Source organism: Macadamia integrifolia, unplaced genomic scaffold (assembly GCF_013358625.1).
Source record: "Macadamia integrifolia cultivar HAES 741 unplaced genomic scaffold, SCU_Mint_v3 scaffold1372, whole genome shotgun sequence".
Classification (NCBI taxonomy): domain Eukaryota; kingdom Viridiplantae; phylum Streptophyta; class Magnoliopsida; order Proteales; family Proteaceae; genus Macadamia; species Macadamia integrifolia.
Window position 1 is genome coordinate 151100 of NW_024868180.1, and position 12569 is coordinate 163668.

General features: G+C 40.1%; 1 protein-coding gene across 1 annotated transcript in view; it reads right to left on the minus strand.

Moving 5' to 3' along the window:
• Window positions 1-11034, minus strand: part of LOC122063591 (guanine nucleotide exchange factor SPIKE 1) — a 122820-nt gene extending 111786 nt beyond the window's left edge. Inside the window, exons 1-2 of the mRNA XM_042627296.1 lie at window positions 10492-11034; window positions 7438-7524 (exon numbers count right to left, since the gene is read on the minus strand). Coding sequence (XP_042483230.1) covers window positions 7438-7521 — 84 coding nt within the window. The 5' untranslated portion in view covers window positions 7522-7524; window positions 10492-11034. The remainder of the gene's footprint in view (window positions 1-7437; window positions 7525-10491) is intronic.
• Window positions 11035-12569: the final 1535 nt, after the last annotated feature.

Sequence of the window (12569 nt, forward strand, 5' to 3'; positions counted from 1 at the left end):
GAAAAAATTTTCTGTTTTCGATGGAAAATTACTCTAATGTTGTGTAAATATTGTTTGTATATTTTGAAATGAAAATGGTGTTATTAGTTCCATTTTAGTATACTTTATTATGAACTTCGATTTATTATTAATAAAAAAAATATGATTTAAAATTACAGAAAAGATTATGAAAAGTAGGGGATTAATAAGTAATAACTACAAGTTATTGAGTAGCTCTTAATGCATGCGTTCTTTATAATATAGTGTTTATGTTGAATAGTTAGTAACTTACTATTTACTAATTCATGCACAAACACTTTTATGTAATAGTATTGAAGACTTGAAGTTGGGGAACAATGTCTACTTCTCATGGTGGTGATATTGCATGGTTACATGGGGATCCTATATCCGATAATAAGAAAAAGTCAAGGTGTAGATATTGTCAAAAGTTGATAAATTCTGAAGGTGCTACTAGGTTGAAGCAGCATTTGGATGGGGGATATAAGGATGTTGCCAAATGCCCCTAAACACCATATGAAGTCATAAAAGATGTACAACGTAGTCTAAGAGGTGGAATGTTAAAGACGGCGGAGAAACAAAGGTTGGACCAAGAATTCAATGAGGCAGTCTTAGAGAGTCATCCTCACCCAACAACAGTGGATGTTGACTCTGATGACTCTGATAGTGATTACAACCCACAATCAGGTATGTCAAGGGCAGAATGGAGAGAATTGCAAAAAGTTAAGAGAGCTAGCTTGGTCTCTCATCAAATAAAAAATGTTAGGCGGGTAGAGATGAAGAGAGGAGCAGGTGGCTCTGGTTCTAGAGCAACTGCATCAGATGTGCCTCCCACAAAGGGAAGAATGAATAAGAAGCAAAGCAATGTGGATGTGCCTCTAAGGAGAGCTCAGAGTGTGAGGACTGCCACACCCCCACCACCACCCCGAAGAGATCCTGAAGAGAGGCAAGATCCCTTGTTATTTAGACAGCAGGATACATATCAAAGAACTATAAAGCAAGCTTGGGGTTCATGGAAACAACAACTTATGAGTGCAATGTCAAAATAAAATTTCTAAAATAGCATCCCTGCTAATGCTGCACAAGGGACATAATACCAGGCCATGATTGACACTGCAGGAAGGGCTGGTCCAAGAACAAAGGGGCCCACTCCTTATGAGATGATGAATGTTTATTTGCCTCAATAGAAGGAGTTAGATGAGTACATTACTGGCTTGAAGACACGATGGGCACGATATGGAGTTACTGTGATGTGTGATGGTTGGACTGGACCAACTAGACAGTCTATCATCAACTTCACAGTGTATTGTGATGGGAAGACTGGATTCTTAAAGTCTGTTGATGCATCCAAAGAGAAGGATGCAATGTACTTATACAAGTTGTTAAAGGATGTTGTCACAGAGGTGGGGCCTGAGAATGTTGTTCAGATTGTCACAGACAATGGGAGCAACTTCAAGAAAGCGGGGGAGAAACTACTGAATAGGAAGAGCAAACACATCCACCTTTTTTGGACACCATGTGCTGCCCACTCCGTTGACTTAATGCTTAAAGAAAAGGCAAAGAAGTCTTTGGTAGCAGGTGTGGTTGAACGGGCAAGACAAGTGACCACATTTGTTTACAACCATGACTTTGCTCTCGCTTTATTGAGGGAAAAATGCGGTGGAGACTTGGTAAGGGCAGGTATGACCCGATTTGCAACCAACTACATTGCATTGAAGAGCTTTCAAGATAAGATGGTTGGTTTGAGATCCATGTTTACCAGTAAAGAGTGGTTTGAATGGAGGGAACTGGGTTCACCAGGTGGTATCGCAGCACAGACCACCATCTCTACTGAAGGATTTTGGCAAGATGTGAAGAAGGTTCTTCTAATATTTGGCCCAATAGTAATTGTCTTGAGGTTGGTAGACTCAAAGAAGAAGCCTACCATACCATATGTGTATGCTACAATGGAGAAAATGAAGGACAAGGTGAGGGCATCTATCCCAAGGGGTGCAAAATCCTACATCAAAATTATTGAGGAGAGATGGGAGAAACATTTGATGCATCCATTGCATAAAGCTAGTGAGTTTATAAACTTAACTATTAAAGACTTACTTTACACATTACAGTTAATGACAAGTTACTTATGGAATTTGCAGCATATTATCTCAATCCTAATTTCCACTACAAGTACGATCTAGGAATGGATGATGAATTGATAGAAGCAATGGAGCTTGTGGTGGCAAAGTTGGTCCCTAAAGCTGATCTACAGGCAGCATGCAACACTGAGGTGGGTAGTGGGTTAATGTTTAAGGTACATATAGACTTATAGGTTATAGCTTCCCAAGTGTTGAAGTACATACCGTAATGTGTACCAACTTGTATTCAATGTTTGAAATATGTGTAGATGAAGAAATTAAGGGATGCTAATGGGAGTTTTGGCAGGGCAGCGGCAGTGGCTGGGAGACAAACGACTACCCCGGGTGAATGGTGGGTCCTATATGGAAAAGATGCACCTAACTTGAGGAAGATAGCAATCAAGGTGCTCTCCCAAACTTGTTCTGCAACTAGATGTGAGCGTAACTAGAGTACATTCTCACTTATCCACTCCAAGAGGCGGAACCGACTGGGTCATGAAAAGCTGGAGCAATTGGTGTTTGTGCATTACAAACTTACAATATGAGATTGAAAATGCAGCATATACGTCGAGGCCAAGAAGGTAGCAGTGAGCCAATTGAACTCGCTAACATTTTCCAAGAAGACTCAAATCCGGAGGAGGATGATCCCTTATACCAATGGGTGAAGCATCAAGACGATCCACTTATGGATCAGCCTAGGGGTAGGCCTGACCCCGTGGTAGCTAGTCAGATGGGTACGGACGTGGATGAGTATATGTCTCAAGAGGGCCGTGTGCTTTCACAGATACCCAGGCCTTTCGAGACCCAAGCTACTGGGGTTGATGTTGAGCCTAAAACTATTTGGTCACCGTCCAGTGATGATGATGATGATGGTGGTGATGGTAATGGTGATGGTGGTGGTGGTGGTGGTAGTGGTGGTGATGATGATGATGATGATGCAGGTGATGGTGATGATGGTGGGGATGGGGGTGGTGGTGGTGGTGGTGATGGTCATGGTCATGGTCATGGTCATGGTCATGGTCATGGTCATGGTCATGGTCATGGTCATGGGGATGGTGGTAATGATGGTGATGGGGGCTTACGCAAGAGGTACCATTACACTGAACCGGAGCAAGAAAAGATGCGGTTCACAGGAGAGACTCAGTTCACTCATGCCACGCAGGACATGGACCATGGTGCATGTTCACCTTCACCCGCACCCTATAGGAGAGGCTCACGTCGTCGATTCTTATCTAGTGGAGAAGAGCAGGATAGTGTGGGCTCCATGGACATCTCTGTTAGGAGCTTAACTGACACACTAGGAGGCCAAAGCATGGAGAGTGGTACTAGTACTTGTATTCTTAGGAAGCCGTTGGATGCACCTTCAGCTATATATGGCACAAGGACAACCGGTTCAGACTATAGTCAATATAGTCAATTTGGCCAGTTTGGATACCCACAGCGATAGGCCAGCTCTTACCCCTCTACCACTGAGTATGGGGGTCAGTCACACGACTCACACCCAGATTGGGTCAGGTTTTGTGGATAGCATCTTTGGGGCTCCCCGGCCCCAGCCCTAGCCCCAGCCCCCAGCCATACATGGTGATTCCTGTCCGTCAAGCACCAAGCAGCAGCTATGGATCGCGTTCGAGCTCATTTAGTTTCAAAGATATTTACCCAAGGATTGGGTACCTCCAGTTTGTTAGTGATGATGTTTATATGGCTATTGTGGCTGACTTTGAGAACTACTTCCATCAAACTATGACATGGCCAGCCTTTGTGATTCAATCAGAGCAAAACATACTTCGACACCAGCAGCAACAACATGATGATATGGCACGTCTCTCATTTCAGTACTAGGAGTCTTGGTTTCTAGGATGGAGATGTTATGTAATTATGGCTTTATGTTTACTTGCTATGTTGTTACTTGTTATGTTACATTGTTAGTTTGTTACTTTTTCGTTGTTAGTTGTTACTTGAATGTATGTGATTCATCAATCAGCAGTATAATTGTAAGAATTAGAAATTATGGCTTTTATATATTCTAATGATTAAGTTGTGTCAAAATGGTGATTGTGGAAGGTGGATTGATGAATATATCATACTAGATAAAATGTTTAAGACTCACTGCATACTTACATAGGGTATATTGTCAAAGTACCATTTTGAGTTAGTTTTTTGCAAATATGATGTTTCCTTTGTGTTTAAAATGGCTAAATAGGGTAAATACACAGTTTCAGGGCCTACAAATGCCATATGCCCACCGATATCTACCAGCGAGTCGACCGCCTAAAAATTACAAGGTTTAAGCGAGATCTCGCCATATCTCTTTTTTTGGGCTGGCGAGAAGCTTGGCCAGATCGAGTTTTAAAACCTTGTTATGAAGTGACAATCAACTTCAACATGTTTTGTCCGATCATGCCTTCATGCTACACAGTATTGTGGGCAATGCTGATAGCAACCTTATTGCCATAGTATAATTTCATGGAACTATCAACTTCAAATCCCAATTCTTAAACTAACTTTTCACCTATGGGAATTCACAAATTCGATGTATCATGGCTCTAAACTATGCTTCAGCACTTGATCAGGCAACAACAGACTTTCTTCTTTCTTCAAGCACCCAAGTTCCCATCTACAAAGGTGTCGTACCCTAATGTAAACATCTATCAGTCACAAAGCCTGCGCAATCAATTGATGCGTAAGCCTCAATTCTTAAGTGATTATGTTTCGCATACAACAGTCCCTTCCCTGGGCTGGACTTCAAGTATCTGCCAATGCAGTATACAGCATCCAAATGACCAGTATTAGGAGCATGCATAAACTGGTGAATCACCCTTGCAGCATATGCAATATTTAGACGAGTGACAGATAGATTAACTTTCCTGCAAACCTTTCATACCTCACTGCACAATCAAAGAATGGCCATCATCTTCCCCGAGCTTATGATTTGGATGGGAATGTCCAGTGATTTGCACCCTAATATACTTGTTTGTTTCAAGAGATCCAACCTGTATTTTCTTTGAAATAAACAAAATTCTCTTTCTCACTTAGATACTTCAATTCCTGAGAAGTACTTTAAAGTACCTAGATCCTTGATTTCAAACTATTGAGCTAAATAAGTTTTGAGCCACTTTGCTTTTTCTTTATCATTTCAAATTATCACTGATATACCCAAAATCACCTCTCCAAAAGGCAAAGGACACATGGCATTCAAAAGATCCAAACATAAAAGCAAGGGGCTCTGCACCAACTCAAGAGTCAAGGCCCCTACTTACAAGGGTAAACAAGAATTTTCACCCCTTATTGGGATTAGGGCTTCATTACACCTATCCTGTAAAAGAGGAAAGAAGGACTAAAGAAAAGAGGTCAATCTCTCACGCTCTCTCTCTCTCTCTCTCTCTCTCTCTCCTCTGCTCCCAATCATTACTGTTATCTAAAAACTGACTTAGGCATCGGCGTCTCTTCAGAGCATACCTCCGGCCCCTTTTCTTGCAGGTCTCTCCCGGAGCTGATGGTCGGATTTCAGCAATAACAGCCACCATGTAGTCCACATAAATAATTAGGATTGTAATCCTGTCATGCCCTTTTATTGTGCATAGGGTATGATCCGCCTATTCCCATGGTTTAAAGTATCGGGTCAGTATCGATATGATACAAGTATTTTGTAAAAAATTTGGGTATCGATGAGTATCATACTGTATCGTACGATACCCATCGTCGCCATCGATACTCATCGATATATACATTTCCCCGAATGAATGAAAGTTTAGGGTATCGGTATGTGTCGAACCATATCGGCCGATACAGTACAATAAGATACTGATACAACTCGATCCACTCGATACGTCCCTTTAAAGGGGCAGAATGCCTTTTAGGAAACCAGATGGCTCACTTTCTCAGAGACTAAAAAGGACAAAATGGCAACCAGAAAGGGGAATAAGTGCTTTTTTTATTTCTTTCTTTGCTAGCCCCACTCTCATCAACGCATCACTAGGTAGGCCATCTAAGTGGCTCAACTGCACTAAGGATTATGAGAAGCTTGCATGCATACCCTAGGAACACTAAGGCCTACCGAGATACAAAAGGGAAAGGCTGCTTTCTGCTTATAGGTCAGGAGTAGGATGGCCAGACTGTCTTGGCATTAATTGCAGCCACTATTACCTGAAGAATTCCTCTACCGCAGAAGTACCTGTCTGATGTAACATGACAAAGAGTATGGGTACATATACCCAACACGCATCCAGAAGTCAGACACTTCAACATGGATGTGAAGAAGAAGACGATGATTACCACCCTACTTTTGACAAATTAACCTCCATTTTCACATATTTTAGCTTAGGAACCATAACCATATTCATACACATTTTCAGACACATATACCCACAACACACACTGATACCGTATCCCTGTACCTGAACCCATGTAAAATTCCTTGCAACCTCAGATTGTGACACTGTGGCTGCAAGTCTTCAGCTAAGCAAAGATTCTGAATTCCAATGAAGTCATTGTAGATATCAAGTACCCAACAAGATCAATAATTTGCGTGCCTAATTTTCTTCCGTTGATAGGCAAAAACAAGATTAAGATGTATTAGAGGAAAGAAACCCATAGAGTACACAGAGAAGAGCCAGTAAGGCTATTTTTGGTAGCCAAGAAAAAAAAATTTTAATTTGAGGAGAGTAGAGACACATAAAAAAAATCATTGTGTAATTATGATTTTTGTCTTATTATGTCTTTTGTACTATTTTCTTCTCTTTTTCTTTTCATTCCTTAGCTACCAAACCTAGCCTAAAAGAACAAGCCCAAAAAAAGAATGACAGCAAAAACATAAAAAATAAATAAAAACACGAAAGAGAGAAAGGCATTGGACCCGATTTATCCAACACATAAAGTACACTCCAACCCCACAAAACACAGCCCCCTCTCCTTCTACCGCGAGAAAACTAGAACGCACCAAGAGAACACAAGACAGAGAAGAAAAGGAACAATGCAAAAATCGGCCTGAAGCTTTAGGAGGCCTTCCCTTTCTGAAGTGCAAACCTTTCCCGATATGAAAATTTTATGATTTTCAAATCCACCCTTTCCCTTTCCTTTTCTCCCAATCTCCCAACATCACTAAGTACCCTGCACTTGCATATAGGAACTTTTGGAAACTTCCCAAATTAAAGAATATTAAAAATATCATATGTTACCCTGTCATAAAATGGAAAGAAGAACAATGGTGGCAACAAAATGGTATGACTAACACTCACGAAAATTGCAAACTTCTACAATGGATCCATAAATAAAGCATTGACACCTTAATGCTTCATATATGAATACAATGAACACGTTAAATTACCAGTGGGTCCAATTCCATATTAGCATCAAAGGATTCACGTAGCACTCTTCTAAAACGGTGCCCGTTAGCTGACAATTCTTCCATCGCCTGAAACCAAAGTTCAAAGAGAGTCATTTACATTGCATGGAATTTGGAAATCATGATATAGCTTCGAACACTTCTCCCAAAAAGAACTAAAACTAAATGCAACAGAAATGAAAGCCAAAGCAAAATCCGTTCACAAATACAGCATATCAATGTGAAGTATTTGCACTGCCCAATCAACCGTCCAGGGAACATGGAGGGTCGAAATCTCCTGTCCAACTGTAGGATAGCTAGGTCACCCAAAGGTATGTCTATGTAAGAAGTTTCAGGGTCCACCTCAACCGTATGGCCCATCATATATTGTACTTTCTCTTCTATACTTCAACCATCAAACCAATAAACCAAAGTTGACTTTGCAACCAATTTACGAAATTGCATATCCCGTATGGCAAACAGTTTCACTAAAGCTTACCAGATGAATATAGTGGTGATATGAGCAACATGTCCACCAACTATGGATTCCAACTAATCCACCATGTGGAAAACCCATTCCCCATAAAAAGAATCATGGAGATTATAATTTTACTCTCAAACTCTTTGTTATTTTGATGTTGCTCTTCATCTTTCGATTCCTATCTAATAATCGATGTCAGGAAAGAACATTTGAGGTTATGTAGGCAAGCGTACATTTATAGGCCTGAATGACACATATATACCCATGGCCCAAAACAAGTAGAATGGTAATCTACCAGATGCACCAACATAGAAGAAGTGAGGGGTAAGAATACAAATCCCGACAGACCCCTGCATCCTCTACAATCTAGATGGTTCAGCATCAGCTCATCCATGCCTCTATAGACTAGAGTGAATTGAGAACAACCAAAAAGTTTTCTTAAGTGATTAACCTCATATAAAAACGTGGGGGGGAAGGGGAGGGGAAGCTCAAAAAGGCCAGCAATTTGGTGGTTAATACACTTGATGCCAACCTGAACATGTGAGAAGACTTGGAGAAAATATGCATTGGCCAACCTATTTATTTGGGATAAGAAGAAGCTATGACACTCCCCAGACCCTGCAGTGGCAGGGGCCTCGTACACTGTGTACACCTTTTTAAGGATAAGTTTTGAGTTGTACTTGAAGAGAGCTCGCATGCCCAATAGATGGCCTCCACCCCTTACAAATGCTTTTTCCATCTCAATAACAAGAATGGTTTGGAGAGTTTGTTGTGATTTCCAAAATATGTTCTCTGATATGATTGCAAGAGATGACCAAGTCCAGCAATCTGTTCCAGATGTAGTCATTCATGTTGGGAGGCCAGATTCTCTTGTTCAGTTCTAGCAATCTGTCAGGGGAACTAGGAGAATTTTGAATTAGCAGGCCACCTCAATATCCCATGAATGGAAGAACACCAGTTTTCACAAGTGTCCTTCACTGTCAATGAGAGGTATGTAAACATTCATTTCATCTCCTTAATCAATAAAAAGAGATCTTCTCAGGGCCTGAATTCAGGTTGGACCACTATCTTGTTTCTGTCACACCATAGGTGATAGATGATGGGGACTTGATAAAGAAGTTTCTAACCGAATATGGAATTACAGATCCTGGAAGACCTGGACAGTGTGTAGAAACCCATGGCAGCTTCTCCATGAGAAATCTGATTCGCAAGGTTATAAGGATGCAATCAATACAATTTTTCAGCTTAGAACAGCTGAAGAACTAGTGATTCAGATTATAACGTCGAAGGCATTTAAAGAAGTATCATGAGATTATAACCTCTTTTCAGAACCCACTCACGGGTAAGCAAATGGTTTCTACTTTCTAGAGGCTAGCAAAGTTATGAAAGAAAGCCAGGCACCATGAGCTCAAACCAGATAGAGCCACCAAAAAAACATCAAGTGATTAGCTCTGCATATGTTTTTCGTGCAGAATTTGTGAATAACTCCCCGTTTGCAAGTGCAACGCAAACCTCTTGATGTTTTACCCAGGATGAGGGCATCTAACTTACCACACAAAACTTGGTTAAGAGCCTAGATAAAGGCATTGGGAAATTCCACCCCTTGGGGATGCCAAGAGTTAAGCAACATAGTGAACGATAATCCCATCTCTGACCATATGCATGACTAGCAGTTCAGCAAGGTGCCTGGAATTTAATAAGTTTGGGAAATTCCACAAACAAGATGGGGGGATGAACATCCATGTCCCCTAGTTACACTCTCATATTAAATTTTCCCTTTTCTGATCGGTAAATCAAATTCCCAATAATAATATATAATTCAAGAATTTCCCATAATGATGTATTCAAACCACCTAAGGGTTAGGGTTAGAAAACCTTATGTAACTCCAGAATCGAATGAAGTATACGAACCAAAAGCATAACGTGGCCAACATTCTGGTCAAATGGGCTAACAGGGAAGGAGAATAAACACCTAAATTTTGAACCAAAACCAACGGTCAGATTTGAGCACATTAGGATATTACTACAATGGTAACCTGCTGGAAAATTGAAATCAAATCAAAAATGAAAAAACATCAGTGTAAGAGCAACTAGAAGGTAAAATAGCAGGAGAAACCAAAATAAAAAGTAAGTGAATGGATATAGTAACTAGTGAATCAACAAGGAAACTGAATATTGAAAATAGAAATTATCAAAACAGAATTAGACAAAAATAGAACAGCAGTGAATAACACAGACTAGCAACTAGAACCAAAACAGAAAAACCAAAGAAAGGAATTAGAATGTAATGCAAACAAAATAGCAAGTGTAGTGCAAAACATTAACAAAAAGGAATGACAAAAACGCAGCATTGCGATACACATTGTAACCAAAACTTCTTATTTTCTTTTCCCATTCGCTTTTTTACAAGAAAACGAACGTTATCTTAAATCAGTTATTGAGTTAAACAACTGGCACAGAAAAATAAAATATAAATAAAAACAAAAAAAACAAAAACAAAAACAAAAACAAACAAACGAAGGGGGGAAGGAAAAGTTTGCACTCGGCTACAAGGGAAAAAATGGGAAATACGGTACCTTTTACTAGCTGAGAGTCTAGCTGAAAAGCAAATCCACGTTACGTCCTTTCCTCGTGTTTGTTCATCAGCTCGGGCAGATCTACTACTACCTTGAAGAAAGAGGAACCCTAAAGACTACATTATCGATTAGAGCCCAATACTCTCCTCTCCTTCTCTACCTCTATAGAAGTTTTCCTTCTTTTTTTTTTTAGGGGGTGCGGAGGGGGTGCAGAGAGAACGGAGAATGTGCAGACAGAAGCCGGAGGTAGAAGTAGATGAGAAGCTAAGAAAGAAATGTTTTGAAAAACAAAAATTTAAGAGAAAGTGGAGAAAAATAAGGTCAGGGATGGGATGATTACGTCTTAACCTTTCTTCCCGTGTTGCTTCTACGAGAACAAGAGTGGAGTACACATTATACTTCAAGAGAAAGGAAATGGAAGTGGCGGTAGGAGACGGGAAGGTCGTATTCACTACCGTGTGTCTCGCCCTCCAGTGGCCGAGCTGTAATTCCTTCAGACCGCAGCAAGATCACAGCCCAACTTCCTTCGCTCCCTCTCTCTCCCATCTCCAGTCTCTCTTATGACATTAATTGACTAATTTCTTAATTAATTATTAATCTAGGAAATGATTCGACATCGGAGTAGGTACCGTAGTCTATGGAGTCCTTTGACGGTCAGATTAGAATCAAACTGATAGCTTAAACTTCACCATTTTAGCACCGCGTGAACTGGCACTATTTGGTATTTACATCGACAACCCTTTGATTCACTGTTATGTATTTACTTGAATACCCCTTTGATTTTTTTCTTATAAAGACGCCACTTTGAATTTTAGTGGTTATCGAATATTTTTGTGGGTAAGTGTTCCCTGTCTAAGATCACAGCTCCTACACCAATGCGATACTCAATTAAGAGTCTCTTTTAGCTAAAACCATGGGGGTGGAATGTCCTTTTATAGGTAGGATCATAGGAGGAGAGAGATAGAAACATGGGTATTTCTATCGGAGTTGCACTCTCGAACAAGAAACTTTTTGTTCAATTTCTATTTTCTAAATCAAAGTTATTGAAACAGGTTATGATTAAAAATAAAGGTTACTCGACCAACCCAAGAGGCTGCATAACGTGCTTCGTTAGGAGTTAAACTTCCATCCGTCCATATTTCAAGAAAAAGGATCTTTTGTTTGTGGTTTTGATTCCCACAAGAATAAATAATATGATTCACATTTCTAACAGGCATGAATATATCTACAGGATAACTTTCATCTTAAGAGCTATTTAGTGTTTTCATACGATATTTATGACTCTCTCAATTTGTAATTCAATGCACAAATCAATTAGATCTGTCAGGCTAGCTATATGTTGTGTAGTATCAATGATTTTCCACAAAAGGTAGTGAGATGATGTCTTGATCAGTTACAACAGGTGGGGATACTATCAATCATTCATAAATAGGGTAGAGAATTACCACCAAAGGAAAACTTCCCCTTCTTGTGTTTGGATGTCAAACAAAGTAAAGAAAATCATACAAATTCTATATGATTTCCCTTTCCTTAGGGTTTTTATGACCATCTAATTGCCAACTGCAGGAGGGAGATTCTTCTGTTAAAATTTCAAATTTGCCCCAAAAACAATTAGTCTAGACCAAGTGTGCTTTGGCTTCCTCTCTACGGTCACCAGGCATACCAGTAGATTTATCATGTGTGCCAAGAGGATAGCCATGAAGTATCCAGCACCCCTCTATAATGTGCATATGTTTCTCAGAATAATCACATCTGAGTATATTTCCATCATCTCCACAAGGTGAGCCAAACGTATATCCCATTGGATTAACCGTGGTTATCATAATGTGTGCTCTAGCTCTGCTCTTCTGTCCCCATACATTCAAGGGGACAGTTATGGGGACATTTTTGAAGCACAAAACATCTCTCTCTAGCTAGTATGCTCATATTTCCTACAATGGTCACATATGGATCTATCTCTGTCATCTCTCATGGTGGCCCTTGGCCTCTTCCCCTGACCCCTAACATAGTGTACTCAAATAGTAAGAATAACACCCAAAGCCATAGGGGAGTAGACACTCTACCCAAATATTCCCTCC